Source organism: Sinocyclocheilus rhinocerous, unplaced genomic scaffold, assembly GCF_001515625.1.
Source record: "Sinocyclocheilus rhinocerous isolate Xijiao unplaced genomic scaffold, SAMN03320098_v1.1 scaffold1149, whole genome shotgun sequence".
NCBI classification, from domain to species: Eukaryota; Metazoa; Chordata; class Actinopteri; order Cypriniformes; family Cyprinidae; genus Sinocyclocheilus; species Sinocyclocheilus rhinocerous.
Genome location: NW_015664180.1, coordinates 843,829 through 857,409, shown reverse-complemented (window position 1 = coordinate 857,409; position 13,581 = coordinate 843,829). Strand labels below are relative to the sequence as shown.

Genomic DNA, 13,581 nt, shown 5'->3' with positions numbered 1-13,581 from the left:
GTCCTTTTTTTGGAAAACTAAAATATGGTCACCCTATTATAAATATACTTAATTATTATGAAAATACCAGAGATGGCTTGAATAACACAGATAAACTATACATTGTCACAGTCGAGTGTTTATTGTGTTTGTTTTATCATTCAAAACGTTTATATCTTCGGTTTACTCCGTTACAGCGACAGCATTGCCTGTCCATATTAGGGATTTCCTGAGTTCTATTCCTTCTGTGATGCATATGTGGAGTTTCGGCGCGAGGGCGCCCTCTGGCATCCAGTATGAACGAAACAGACATTAAATGTTTATAGCGCTCAATAATGGCCAATCCATCCTATTTTGGGTTATTTTATTTTATTTTTTCAAGTATCGGTTCAGGCACCGTTTAGGCGCCGGCACCGTTTTAAAAGTATCGATTTAGCACCGGTATCGGAAAAAAACCAAACAATACCCAACCCTAAGGATGATACTATAATGATGACTATAATGTTTTAATCGTTCTAGTTCTATGAGAATATCGAAGTCCACACCACAACTATAAAGGCTGATTTATATTTCTGCGTCGGACATATGCTGTAGCCTCTACGCCGTATGCTGTGCGTCGGTTTTCATTTATACTTCTGCGTCGTTGTCCGTGTCGACGTGCAGTACACATGTAAACCGCTAGTCTGAAGTGTCCACGGCCATGTTGCTTGTGTAACCTGCAGTACCACGGCAAAAGCCGAAGAAGCAGCAGCTTGTCGGAGAAGCATCAGCCGTGACGGCGGCAAATAAATATCAAAGAACAGATAATTTATTTAAAACTACAAAAAAGAGACGACAACAGAACAGGAGAAGATTGTATTCTTTTAATCTCCACAAGGACTTGTACCATAAGGAAGAACAACATTGTTTGTCGCGGACAACAAAGTGATGTATAATTATTAGGGATGTAACGATTCACTCAACTCACGATTCAATTCGATTCACGATTTTGATTTCACGATTCGATTCGATTCACGGTTTTTTATTTTTTATTTTTTTTACAAAATGAGGTTTAAGACAAATTATAAATTAAATGTGTCCTGCAACGGTCAGTAAACAAATACATGTAAAGAAACAGAATCATTAAGGCTTGGCCAGTTCGCAAGGCAAAAGAAAAAACACTTACCAGTTATGAAAGTTTATGAACATCAGGTGCAGCGGTCACATAAATTCTGCCGAGTTTTTGGCAGAAAAATGATGGTCATTTTCGTCAGTTAAGGCTCGTTAGCATTCGGTCTGCTTTAAATCAGACACAGAGATGCAGTGCGGTAAGATCGCATTTATTTGAATTAATTAATTATATAATTTATTTGAATTAGTGCGCGAGCAAGAGAGAGAGAGAGAGAGATGAAAGTTGCGTGTGTGAACCTGCATCTGCGCGCCTCTCTCTACAAGCAATGAGGCTTAGTTACTTCAAAAACAGCGATTTACCCCCTCATTGCAGAGAAATATAACGTTGCGAGTCAGTAGCCTGTCGAAGCTATTTTACTAATAAAAGTTTCCATGCTGTGTTGTCGTGTGCACTAATGTGTGTGTGCGTCTATGAAAGCAGCGTAGCCTGCATATAGTTTGTTTAGCTATAAACCCGAGCCCAACCCGAAGCTATTCATTAAACATTAATCCGAACCCGACCCGAAACCCGAAAGTATTTCTGGACCCGTCGGGCTCGGGTCGGGTAGCAGACCTCTATCCGTGATCCGTACGGATCAGGCTGCACGGTTCGGCACGCATGTGATTCGCGAATTAACTTAAGTTTAACCATCATAGAGTGAAAGTTTATCACACACACATGTTTTGTCTTGCCAGTTTACACATTCAAGCAATTTTAACTCGCGTGCTGTTTTCTGTGCGCTCAGCCGCTGCCGTGCACACGCGGAGAGAGAGACACCGTGTGAACAGCGAATTGATTCCTCTTTCACATACACACAAAGTTATATTAAAATATCCGTTTTGGCAAAAGTATTCTAGTAAACACAGTCTGTTATGTCTTAAAGGCACAATTTGTACGATTTTTTTATTAAAATATCCAAAAACCACTAGAACAGTGTTATATATTTTGCTGACTTGTGTACTTATATTATCCCAAATGTTTCGAAGAATGTTTAAATCCAGAGAATTGTTACTAGTGACACGGACCGTGTCCATAGTGTCATTGTGTCGCCTGCCAATGACGTCATAACCCCTCGATTTCCGGTTTTGTTTTGTAGAAAACATGGAAACACCAAAGACGCTTTAATATGTTGTGCGTTTTAATAGACTGGTGACGACCGCATAGAGTAGCATTATAACAGAACTTTCAAATGTATCTAGTATGATAAAACAGCGCTGCTTTTTCCCCCCACATACACACGACTGGAACGAGTGGAAGCGGTCGACTGTGGCATAATAAGAGTTCTGCTGCTTTCGAGCCGTGTGTCATGCATGTTCAGCGGCCTCGTTTCGCTTCGATGGCTTTCAGCCTCACCCTGCTTCATTCTACTGTTAATAAATCATTAGATCATCCATGAACATGATTTCTGCCCGAGTCCCGTTGGATTGTTTCGGCTGTGAGGATAAAGACGACAACTCCCATGATTCCACACGCAGTCACTGCGTCATCAAACTATGCCTTTGTCTATTTGTTTATTTTGAATACGCGCCATCTAGCGGCGAAAATGACATATTGTGCCTTTAAGTGAACGTAAACAGCTGAGAAAGAAACCGAATGTGTGTCAGTATTAGGTCCGTGCATTTGGTCTTAAAGAGACAGCAGCCAGTAAATACCTGTTTCTGTCTGCTAATTAAACACCACAGCTCTAACAAAGATGAATCTGTATTTAACTTGTGCAGTGAGCACTATTGTGTTATTTTACACTCATTACATTTCTGCACCTGATTGCTACTGTTACTGACTTTATTTGTAACTGTGTTTTGTTGTATTCATCTATGCTTGTAATTTGTGTAATTGTTTTATTACTAACTTTATTAGTTAAGCTAGTAGTTTTTGCTGTGGTATAGAAGTACTTAAGCTTTCACTAATTTATTATTTTTTTTTTTTGCTGATCCGAAAAATGATCCGATCTGTGACTCACAATCCGTAATATGATCCGAACCGTGGGTTTTTTGATCCGTTGCACCACTAGTACCTATGCCTGTGTATGTTGGTGCATGGAACGGTTCCCTTTGCCCTCTCAGGGTCAGCGGTGAGTGTCTGGGCTATTTAGGGTCAGCGGTACTGAGGCGATTTACCCTCCTCCACACAGACGAGAGCGAGGTATCTAATTACAGGGTGGAGGAGGGGGGCTGGGTCGTGTGTAATCCCTGTCTACCCCTTCTTTACCATCATGGGAAAGACACGGCTGAGTTTGGCCTTTTCTGGGGTGTGGGGGGCCCAGGCTTCAACCTAAAGAACTGCTTACATATGTGACGAGAGATTCTACTTGTATGTTGTTGTATTATGGAATTGTTATTGGAAAAGTTGGAATTATTTAATGTACTCTATAATACATACAAACTTTTGAATGGTTAAAAGATGGAATTTGGTTTGGAATTTATGCTATTTTCTGACCAGACTTTGTGTTTCTCTGTTTCAGAGTGCGGCAGCAGCTCCCAGTCCTGTGATGGGCAACATGCCGCCCAACGACGGCATGACAGGTGGACCCATGCCTCCCGGCTTCTTTCAAGTAAGGGCTGCTCTCTCCTCCCCCATCTTCCCGTTCAACCTCCTCCTTTAACCCTGTGCATTAAGCTTTTACCATTTCTCTGTCCCTCACCCCACCCCTGCTTTCGCTAACCCCCTTTAGTTCTTCTAATCCCCGTCCAGATGTTTCTTTCCCACTACCTCTCCCTCTACGTATTTCCATTCATTTCCATTTTGCATGTCTAAATTAGTAGTTCAGTACAGTAGCAACTCACACTGACACAAACAGAGAGTCGTGGCCCCTGATCTGAGATCAGTGTGAATGCCTCGACAGTTTAATCCCTAAGGCCAAAATGGGTAAAAACATGCGTGCTTGGTTGTAGCTCTTTGGCAACACATATCTAACAACATATCTGTGTATTTTAAATTCAGGGCTGGGATTTGGGGGAATGCTTAGGGGTATAGTTCCTAAAGTCAAGGCTCCTGTGGGAGTTCCTCTGCCATAGTGATCTTTATTGAGCTATTTATAGTCAGACAAAAGCTAGTCACCTTCCTAAAGAAACACACACTACCTTAGAAAGACAAATTCTTTTAGCCAAACATTATTTTTTATCATAACCCAACTTGTGTAGGGCAATTAATCAAGCTATTATACCAATTAATTTCAGTTTTTAGTGCAAGTCATATGCAAATTACATCTCTATATTCTATATTTATTTAAGATACATTAGATAAAAAAAAAAAAAAATCTTGATACAGTGGATTTACTGTTGAACATCTTGTCGAACATCAGATAAAGCTTCCAGTCGAATAGATAGAAGATAGAGCAGCAGATAAAGGATCTAATAGCGTCAATAAAAGATAAGATATGACATGTGAGATGCATGAGGCGATGCAGTGAACATTTAGTAAAACTTCAGAAGGTATAGAGTAGATAAAAGATCACATAGAGTGGCCGATAGAGCATCCCATAGAGTGTATGTATAACATAAGATTCATTAGATAGAAAAACTGATACAGTATATTAGGGCTGTGCGATGAATCGAAATCGAATCGAAATCGCGATTTGAGATTTTGCGATTTCCTAATCGCAAAGCCTGCGATATGGACGCGATATTACTCTGTTCCAGAGCATATGCATGACTGCCAGCCTTGAGTTGCAGTCTTACTAACCAATAGAGTGAGCGCACCTCCGTTCTCCCCAATCAGCACTGCACTAGCCAACTGCGTAAACATCAACCATTTAAAGGGGTCATATGATGCGATTTCAAGTTTTCCTTTCGCTTTGGAGTGTAAAAAAAAAACAATAGAACCCCTCCCAAAACACAATAAAAATTTTTTATGGATTTCAGGGTTATAATGGGAATTTGTTTGGTTTTAATGTAAACTATAATGGTGTCTATTTGATGGATTCTATTGGTGGGATGTAATCTGGCAGATGGCGACCAATAGTAAAAGTAACAACAGTAATTCCTATTGGAATAATGCCCAAAACAAAAAGGAATTTTGTAATGGTTTAATGGAAACTATAAGAATGTCTGTGATAGTTTCTATTGTTTTTTTCAGCAGGGTAATGATACCCTTACTGTGCTGCACATTATTGGCAATATTGAGCAGAAGCTTGACTTTGTAAATTTAAAATCGCAAATCAAATCGCAATCGCAATATCTGTCAAAAAAATCACAATTTGATATTTTACCCCAAATCGCACAGCCCTACAGTATATTTAAAATCTTGTCAGACATCAGGTAGATTAGATGGAACATAGAACATCTTCCATTAGATTGAACATCTAGAGTAGATCAGAGCACCTGATAGAGCAGCAGATAGAGGATCCAGTGGAGTCAATGAGATATCTTGACAGAGATGAATAGCAATAGGTTAGACAGAGCATCCAAAAGAGTAGTTAGAGTGGCAAACAGAGAATCCTATAATCTATATGTAACAAGATTTGTTAGATAGAAAATCTGATACAGTGTGGAACATCTGATAAAGCACCTGCTAGACCCGCAGATAAGATGGTCCAATGGAGTCAATGAGACCAGAAGATCCAGTGAAACAAATTGAACATTAGGTAGGCTAGAGCATCCAATAGAGTAGATGGAGTGATCAGATAGAGCATCCTATCATTAAGTACAACATCAGATAGGGTTGCAGAGAGAATAATGCTTTCAGAATGTTGGAGATTGTCAGGTAGAATAGCTGATAGAGCATCCTATAAAGCAGCAGATGCTGAGATGAGCATCAGGTAGAGCGTCACATGGATTGGCAGATAGAACCCTGACATGGTCTTTGAGTTGAGGAGAGTGTTAATGTTGTATGAGCTGTGTTCAGAGCAGGGAGCGATCTGACTGTTGCGTGAGTGACATTGCATTCTATAAATAGTGCCTGTGTGCATAAGAGCGAGAGAGAAAGAGAGAGAAAACTAAGAAAGGGAGGAAGAGGGGAGGACTTTGTGCTCCATGCGACCAGTGGCTGTGGTCTGGTGACACCAATTATATGTTGGCATATATCCTAGTGGCCAGTATATCACTTTCACACCTCTCAAGAGCTAACTACTGCTCCCTCCCACTCGCATCGGCCATGACTGCTGGACACAGTTGTGCTAATAATTGGAGCTGCTCTTCTTGTAGCTGTTTTTAATAGAATTGTGGTTGGAACAGGTTGTGATTAGGGATGCACCGATACCACTTTTTCCAGTACTCGCCCGATACCGATACTTCTGCTGTCTGTTGTTCTGTTGTCGGTGTCTCATTGTCTGAATATGGCACTGATCACATGCTGTGTGGTATCGGCGTTTGGTATAGGGGCATTTTAACGAGTATGAGTACGAGTACAGGAGCTCAGTATCGGGCCCGATACCGATACCAGTATCGGTATCGGTGCATCCCTAGTTGTGATCCATGCTGATTTCGCAATCAGAATCCTAACTTTGTTGTTTCGAAAGGTGGACATTTGTGCTTCGTCGCCTCCTTTGCGTGTCTTTTGGTTTGTTGTTCATCTTTTATTTCTCTAATGATTTCTTTATTGGTCATGAGTGCACGTCTGTCTCAGAAAAATTTGTGCACCAATGTTTTTGCACCAAACCAATGTAGTCTGATTGTTATGAACCATTTATTTTTGATTCAGTCAAGAAGTCTCACAACATTTGACTAACTTGCAGAACGGCATGTTGTCCAGTCATGTCCAACAAAAATGGGGACAAAAACAAATCTGTAAGAAATAATGGTACTCCAGTAAGCAGTTCGCTGTTGCAGTTGATTTGAAAAAGCATTTTGGTAGTGGAGCTATATAGCCAAAACATGCGCGCCTGAGCCTCTGTTTGTGTCTCCTGTACAGCTCCAGATGCAGCGGCGATAATTAACACATGCGACCGCAGTAGTTGCCGTGTGATCTGCGTGGTCCTGTGCGACAGGGACGAAGGTGAAGAGGTTAAACCCTCCTGTACACCTTCTCTCTAGACGCTCCTAATCTGTACATCGCAGACCCAGACTCCCGGCAATCTCCTGCAGAGAGACGGAGAGCGAAGGAAGAGAGTTTAAGGAGAGAAACACAAAGCTTGCGTGCTGGTGTCTGGCCCGGATCTTGGAAATTTTGTATGATTTCTTCTTCCTTTTTTTTTTTTTATTCCCCCCATTGCATGGGTCGGCCTCTTCAATAATCTTCACGTCGAAACTCCACTGCACCAGCTCCTCTTGGGAGGACAGACTAGCAAGGGGGAGGCAGGGAGGGAGCGAAGTCAAGGAGTGAAAAAAAGAGAAAGTTTCAAGTTTAGCTGGAAACATCTGAAATGGATGGGTTTGTTTTTGAGGGAAGAAGGTGGGAGAATTTCATCAGCCCTTCTCCCACAAAAACCTCTCGAAAACCAACAGAACACTGAGAGAAGTGAAAGACTGACAGACTCTAGAGAGGGAGAGAGTTCCATCAAGGTTAAAAGGACTGGAGGATCTTGTTCAGACTTGCTGCGAGGTGCAGGAGTCTTGGGACATTGAAATAGTCCAGCACCGTACAGCGTTGTAGTCCTGTTGACATAGAAATGTCCCAACACTCAAGCAAATCTCAGTTTACTTTCGTGTTTTCTTTCTTCCTATGTTGCAGCCTTACGGATGGTTTTGATTGAGTTAATTTTCAGTTACTTCCGAGGTCAAAGTACCTCTCTCGTGCAGACAGGTTTACGAGATTTTGACATTTTTGACAGCTAGAGGTGTCTTTGTCAAAATTTAGATCCCATTTGGTATGCCATCGTCACGATTTGTGACTGATTTCCTGACAGTTGTGCTTTTTGCACAGAAATCGAAATAATTAATTGATCGCATCATTTGGGGTGACTTTAAAGTCAAAGTACCTCTCTGGTGCGTATACGTTTGCGAGATTTCTTAACGTTTTTGACAACCAGAGGTTCTTGATTATGTTTAGATCCTGTATGTTACGACACATTGCATTTATCGTCTCTGTTTGTGACTGATTCTGTGACAGCTGCACTTATCAGAATAATTACTTCCTAGACGAGTGAAAACCATCCTTCTGAAGCAGCACACCCTCAAAAACATGAATTGCACAATCCCGTGCCGTTTGCCAAAGAAGTGGTAGTAATTTTTTTCGGAATGTACACAGAGACAACAATGAAATATGCATTGTTGCTGTTCCATGCTTTGTTTTGCTTGGTACTTTGTGTCCCGGCAGTCACAAGGCAAGTAGCTACACATTGCCCCCTTTCGGTCAGGAAGCGGCATTGCTTCCCCGAAACACTTGGACTTGTGGTTGCTGCTGTCCTCTATGCCACTGTCCCGCTAGGAATACTGTGCTGTTCCCTTTCTCGGCGGGAGGGGCTACTCTTGATGGGCTTGTAGTTCGGTGTCAAGCCGATATCTCCTTAGCTGGGTAGAAAATGATTTTATTAATTGCTTCATTTAACAAACGAAGACCTAAGACACACGCACACAATCCAGCCCAAGTTGTTCCTCAGTCACTCTCTACAGGGATGTGGTGCAGGAACAGGCATCTCGGTATAGGCCATATGCCTATCCCACTTACCCATAATGGACTCCATTGAGAGGCAAGGAGGAGGCCTTGTGGTTGAGCTCCGTTATGGGGTTCAGCAGCTGCCCAGCCCTGTAGGAGATGTCCTTTGCTGGGGAATAAAGGGTAGATTTATTACCAACCTGGATTGTTTTTAGAGACCATTAAAATCATCAGCTTTTTCTTAACCTATCTTTACCAGTGAGACTTTGTTGGTCAACCAACTTCAGCAAAGACCAATTTAATGGCATGTCTATAGGTTTTCAAATGTAATGTCTCTTAATTTTTCTCTTTCTCAGGGCCCACCCGGATCACAACCATCACCACACTCGCAGCCCCCTCCACACAACCCCAACAACCCCATGATGGGGCCACATGGCCAGGTAAGACCCTTGTCCCCTATTTTCTTGTACTTCCTCACACATAACCTGTGGAATAGACACATTTGGAGCAGCTTTCCATTCACCCTTTCCGTCTTCACATCTTCATTCTTCTTTTATTTCTTTCATTCATTCCCAAAATGGACCACTGTTATTTCTGGAAAAAGTCTGCTTCTTGAGCTTGGTTTTGTCTCATTTCTTCACTAGTTAGATCTAGTAGTGTGCAAAGCTTCAGACTTCAGAAAAAAATCAACTAGTCGGTGAGTTTCCTAAATGACTAGTCGACTAACCTGACTTAACTGGAACCCTTTATTTACATTTTACACATTTGGCGGATGCTTGTATCCAATGCAAACTACATTGCATTCAAGGTATACATTTTATCAGTTAATGGGAATCGAACCTATAAACTACATTTACTTCCATAATTAGAATAATTATATAATAATTATTGCTGTAATCATGATTAGGTTAGATTATTTTAAGACAAGAATAGAATAGTATAAACAACTTGCATTACATTCAAGGTATACATTTTATCAGTTAATGGGAATCGAACCTATAAACTACATTTACTTCCATAATTATAATAATTATTGATATATTATTGATATAATTATCATTAGATTAGATTAGACTGTTTTAATACAAGAATAAAATATTCAAAGCGACTTTCATTGCATTCGAGGTTTACAGTTGATCAGTTTATAAATTCCCAGGGAATGAAACCCATGATTTTGGCATTGCTCGACTCTACAATTTGAGCTATAGGGATTATTAAATTATTAAATCTAATTAAAGTATATGACAAATACGTATATAATTTGAATACTTTATAAAATATAAGAAAAAAATAAAAATATAAGAAAAATCTAATCTAGTCAGTTTTACTAAGTCAATTGTCGGACAACTATCCTGACCCTTTAGATAGAGCTCAAAGCAGTACATTACTTCATTCTGTGTTCTCTCTGAAAGCACACACAAACACGAACACGCATATTCCTCGCTGACAGTGACGATGTTGCCAAATAAATAATGCAGGCTGCGGCCCAGCCCGTAAGGAGTGGAAGTTCATCTAGCTGGAACTCTGCAGACCTGGTCCATCCCTACACCCTGCACTCAGTCCTTCATAGTCCATCAATATCCTATTAATAATGCAACACGCACGAACACACAAACATGCTCTTGCGTTTACACATGCAAGCATAAACACAGGCACTCTTAACACAAATAAGCAAACACCACACATCCTTCCAAATACACAAACTTGCTGAAAACTTGGAGCAAACGTAGGTAGACCGAGCTGGAAATTAGGTCAATCCTAAAGGTTGTTGGATCAAACCCTAAAAAAATGACTTACTACTCTGTGATGTAATAAAGCTTTGAGCGATAGATAATTTTGTCGTTTGATTTGTTTGTATTCTGGTGGTGTTGCACTGGATGACCTCAACCACAGAGCAATCGCTGGTTAAAAATCCAGTGCCTCGTAACTATACATGAAACCGCAAATGTGTTCTTATTTTGCCGTGGTTATGTGGCGTTGGGCAGTGTTTGTGCTTTCAGTGTGGATAGACAAATTACTTGTTGCTGTAGCTTGTCGCTTTCCAGATGGTTACGATGATGTCGGTATCTTTTTGTTTGTGTCGCTTATTGCTCTCCTGTCCACCCTCTTTCTATTTTAGTTCTCACTGTAAAGTCTTGTTTAAAATACCATATATTTTATCTTTTAAACAATCTGATAGCAGCAGGCTGACCATGTCAGTGTAAAGAGAACCGATGTTTGAGTTTTTCCTCTTTAAGCTCAAGCAGACGCCTTTTTTGTAATGTGATTGCGCCCCCTGCTGGTTACTATTGTATTGCGCATCTCAAATACTAAATATTTTATAAACATTTCTTTTAGTTTCAGTTATAAATCCATACAATTTTATGTTTATACTGTGAATCACTTTTTGGACAATTAAATTGAATCATCAGAGGTATAGAGCATATGATGTTAAAGTAGTACTGTTCTGCTAATGACAGGTTAGCAATGGCGTCTTTTGATTGACAGCTCCTATGCTCTCTCCCCATAGCCTTTCATGTCTCCACGGTACCCAGGTGGACCTCGCCCATCACTCCGCATGCCAAATCAGGTACTGACCCACCCACAACCCTTCATTCCTGCAGTTTTCTATTTCCGTTTTCTCTGCTTTGGCTCTTATTTCATGCACTTTTTCTTGGTTTCAGCCTCCCGTTGGAGTCCCAGGGTCACAGCCACTCCTGCCAAACAGTTTGGACCCCACCAGACCGCAAGGTACCGCACTGCGCCATGGAGTTTTACAACCAGCTGTGTTTAGGGAAATTTGCTATGGAAGAACTCCAATCGCTCAGGCATTTGTAAAATATTGTGCTTCATCTCCCCCATCAGGGCATCCAAACATGGGCGGCCCGATGAGAATGAACCCACCTAGAGGAATGGGAGGCATGGGCCCACAGGTTGGCTGACATTGCTGTCAATCAAACAGTTGTGCTTAGATTGGGAACACTGTACATTATCATAGAAAACCTGGAAATATCAGAGAAATGTAAATAGAAATAAAATTAGTTTACATCAATGAATAAATGAATAAATACATTCAATCCATATATACATACATATATATCCATGGAAAATAAATATGTATAGAAAATGTATTTATTTATTTATTATAAGTGTATTTAAAGTATAATTAAGTTATTATTATTATTATTATTATTATGTCATCTAATTAAAAATAAATCTAATGAAAAAAAAACATGAAAATTTTGATAGAAAATATTTTAGTTTATTATTTATTGTGCATTAATATACAATGTATTTGGAAATGAGATATTCTTACATATTCCTACAATATACCTACATTAATTAATTAACAAGCAAGCAAGAAAGGTGTAGAGATTTCTTTATTTTATATATCTATATCTATCTATATATCTACAGTAGTCAACATTTGAAGTGGATCAAAAAAAGTTAATCAAATTTGCCCTAAGACGAGAACATCTTTTAAGTGTGACAAATATGCAAAAAATAAAAAAAACAGGAAGGGGGCAAAAACCTTTTCACGGCACTGTATATATATAGTATGATATTTAATTGATTAAAAAAATGTGGCAACCCTGCCTATAGTTATTATAACTATTATATAACATACATTATAACTATAATATATTATAATAGTATTATAAAACAATTTATTGTAGATGAGGTACTGAATTAACATTTACCAGATTAAATAAAAGCAAGTCATATGTACCTTCTTGTTACAGTGCCATAACATCTTTCATATGTATGTTAACTTTTGCCATCTCTGCATTTGTAGAACTACGGCGGTGGAATGAGGCCCCCTCCAAACTCTCTCGGTGGTCCTGGAATGCCTGGCATGAACATGTGAGTCTCCACCGCGGTATAACAAACTCATGCTGTCTATGCCACGCTTATATTCACACACTAACATTTCTTCTTGTGTTTTTAGGGGTCCAGGAGGTCGAGGGCCTTGGCCTAACCCTAACGCAAACTCAGTGAGTGCCACTTCCAATCATTTCAATATCGCAATGACTGAGAGAAACGGCTTCATAATATCTCTTCTTCCCACAGATAGTATACTCGTCTTCATCACCAGGAAACTATGTGGTGAGTTGCACGCACAAGATTTTGTCTCACCCTCTCTCTGTTTGTCCGAGATGTTCTTTGTGAGTAATCATTTTCCGTGCTCATCTCGTAGGGGCCTCCAGGAGGTGGCGGCCCTCCAGGAACTCCCATCATGCCAAGCCCAGGAGGTCAGTATGCTTGAATCTAATCTATCTGAATTTCATATCAGCCTTCTTTTATTGAAAGCTCATAACAATAGTTGAGAAATTACCTCAGTGACTGGAAATTAGCTTAAAACGTAAAGCTCTTGTTTTGGGAAATGTTATTTGAAAACATCAGATTGTGGAGAAGTGTCATCTGTTTTCTCACAGACTCAACGAATTCCAGTGAAAATATTTACACAATGATGAATCCAATCGGCCCTGGTGGCAACAGACCGAGTGTACGTTGACCGTTCTTATGCAGTATGGAAAATGGTTTAGTCCTTTGTTAGCATTATTGATGGTTTTCTGGATGGATGTTAATAGTATGTGTTTCTACAGTTCCCAATGGGGCCGGGGCCTGACGGTCCGATGGGTGGAATGGGATCGATGGAGCCGCACCATATGAACGGGTCTTTAGGTGAGACTTCGTCATACAAATAGCTAATACGTAGAAAATAACAAATGTTTTGATGTTTCGAATGGCTCTCAAACTTATCTGCTTTTGATCACAGGCTCGGGTGATATGGATGGGTTGCCAAAGGTGAGAACTTAATGCCTAGATATATGTGAATCTGTTTTATTTTAGTGTCATTTATCTATTATTATAGTTTGTTTTATATATTTTGAATTAACTTGTATTTGTAATTTAAATTTTAGGATCTTTTTTAATCTTAGGCATTTTTTCACACACACACACACACACACACACACACACACACATATATATATATATAT

The 13,581-nt window shown here is 39.9% G+C and overlaps 1 protein-coding gene across 2 annotated transcripts in view; it reads left to right on the top strand.

The window, feature by feature from the left end:
• The window catches only part of LOC107729707 (single-stranded DNA-binding protein 3-like), a 62,212-nt gene that overhangs the window by 45,851 nt on the left and 2,780 nt on the right, over nucleotides 1–13,581 (top strand). For both annotated transcript variants that reach the window (XM_016540376.1, XM_016540377.1), the window contains exons 5-16: nucleotides 3,591–3,680; nucleotides 8,956–9,039; nucleotides 11,109–11,168; nucleotides 11,263–11,329; nucleotides 11,444–11,511; nucleotides 12,375–12,442; nucleotides 12,528–12,573; nucleotides 12,650–12,685; nucleotides 12,777–12,831; nucleotides 13,015–13,085; nucleotides 13,186–13,264; nucleotides 13,359–13,387. In XM_016540376.1, the coding sequence (XP_016395862.1) occupies nucleotides 3,591–3,680; nucleotides 8,956–9,039; nucleotides 11,109–11,168; nucleotides 11,263–11,329; nucleotides 11,444–11,511; nucleotides 12,375–12,442; nucleotides 12,528–12,573; nucleotides 12,650–12,685; nucleotides 12,777–12,831; nucleotides 13,015–13,085; nucleotides 13,186–13,264; nucleotides 13,359–13,387 (753 nt within the window). The remainder of the gene's footprint in view (nucleotides 1–3,590; nucleotides 3,681–8,955; nucleotides 9,040–11,108; nucleotides 11,169–11,262; nucleotides 11,330–11,443; nucleotides 11,512–12,374; nucleotides 12,443–12,527; nucleotides 12,574–12,649; nucleotides 12,686–12,776; nucleotides 12,832–13,014; nucleotides 13,086–13,185; nucleotides 13,265–13,358; nucleotides 13,388–13,581) is intronic.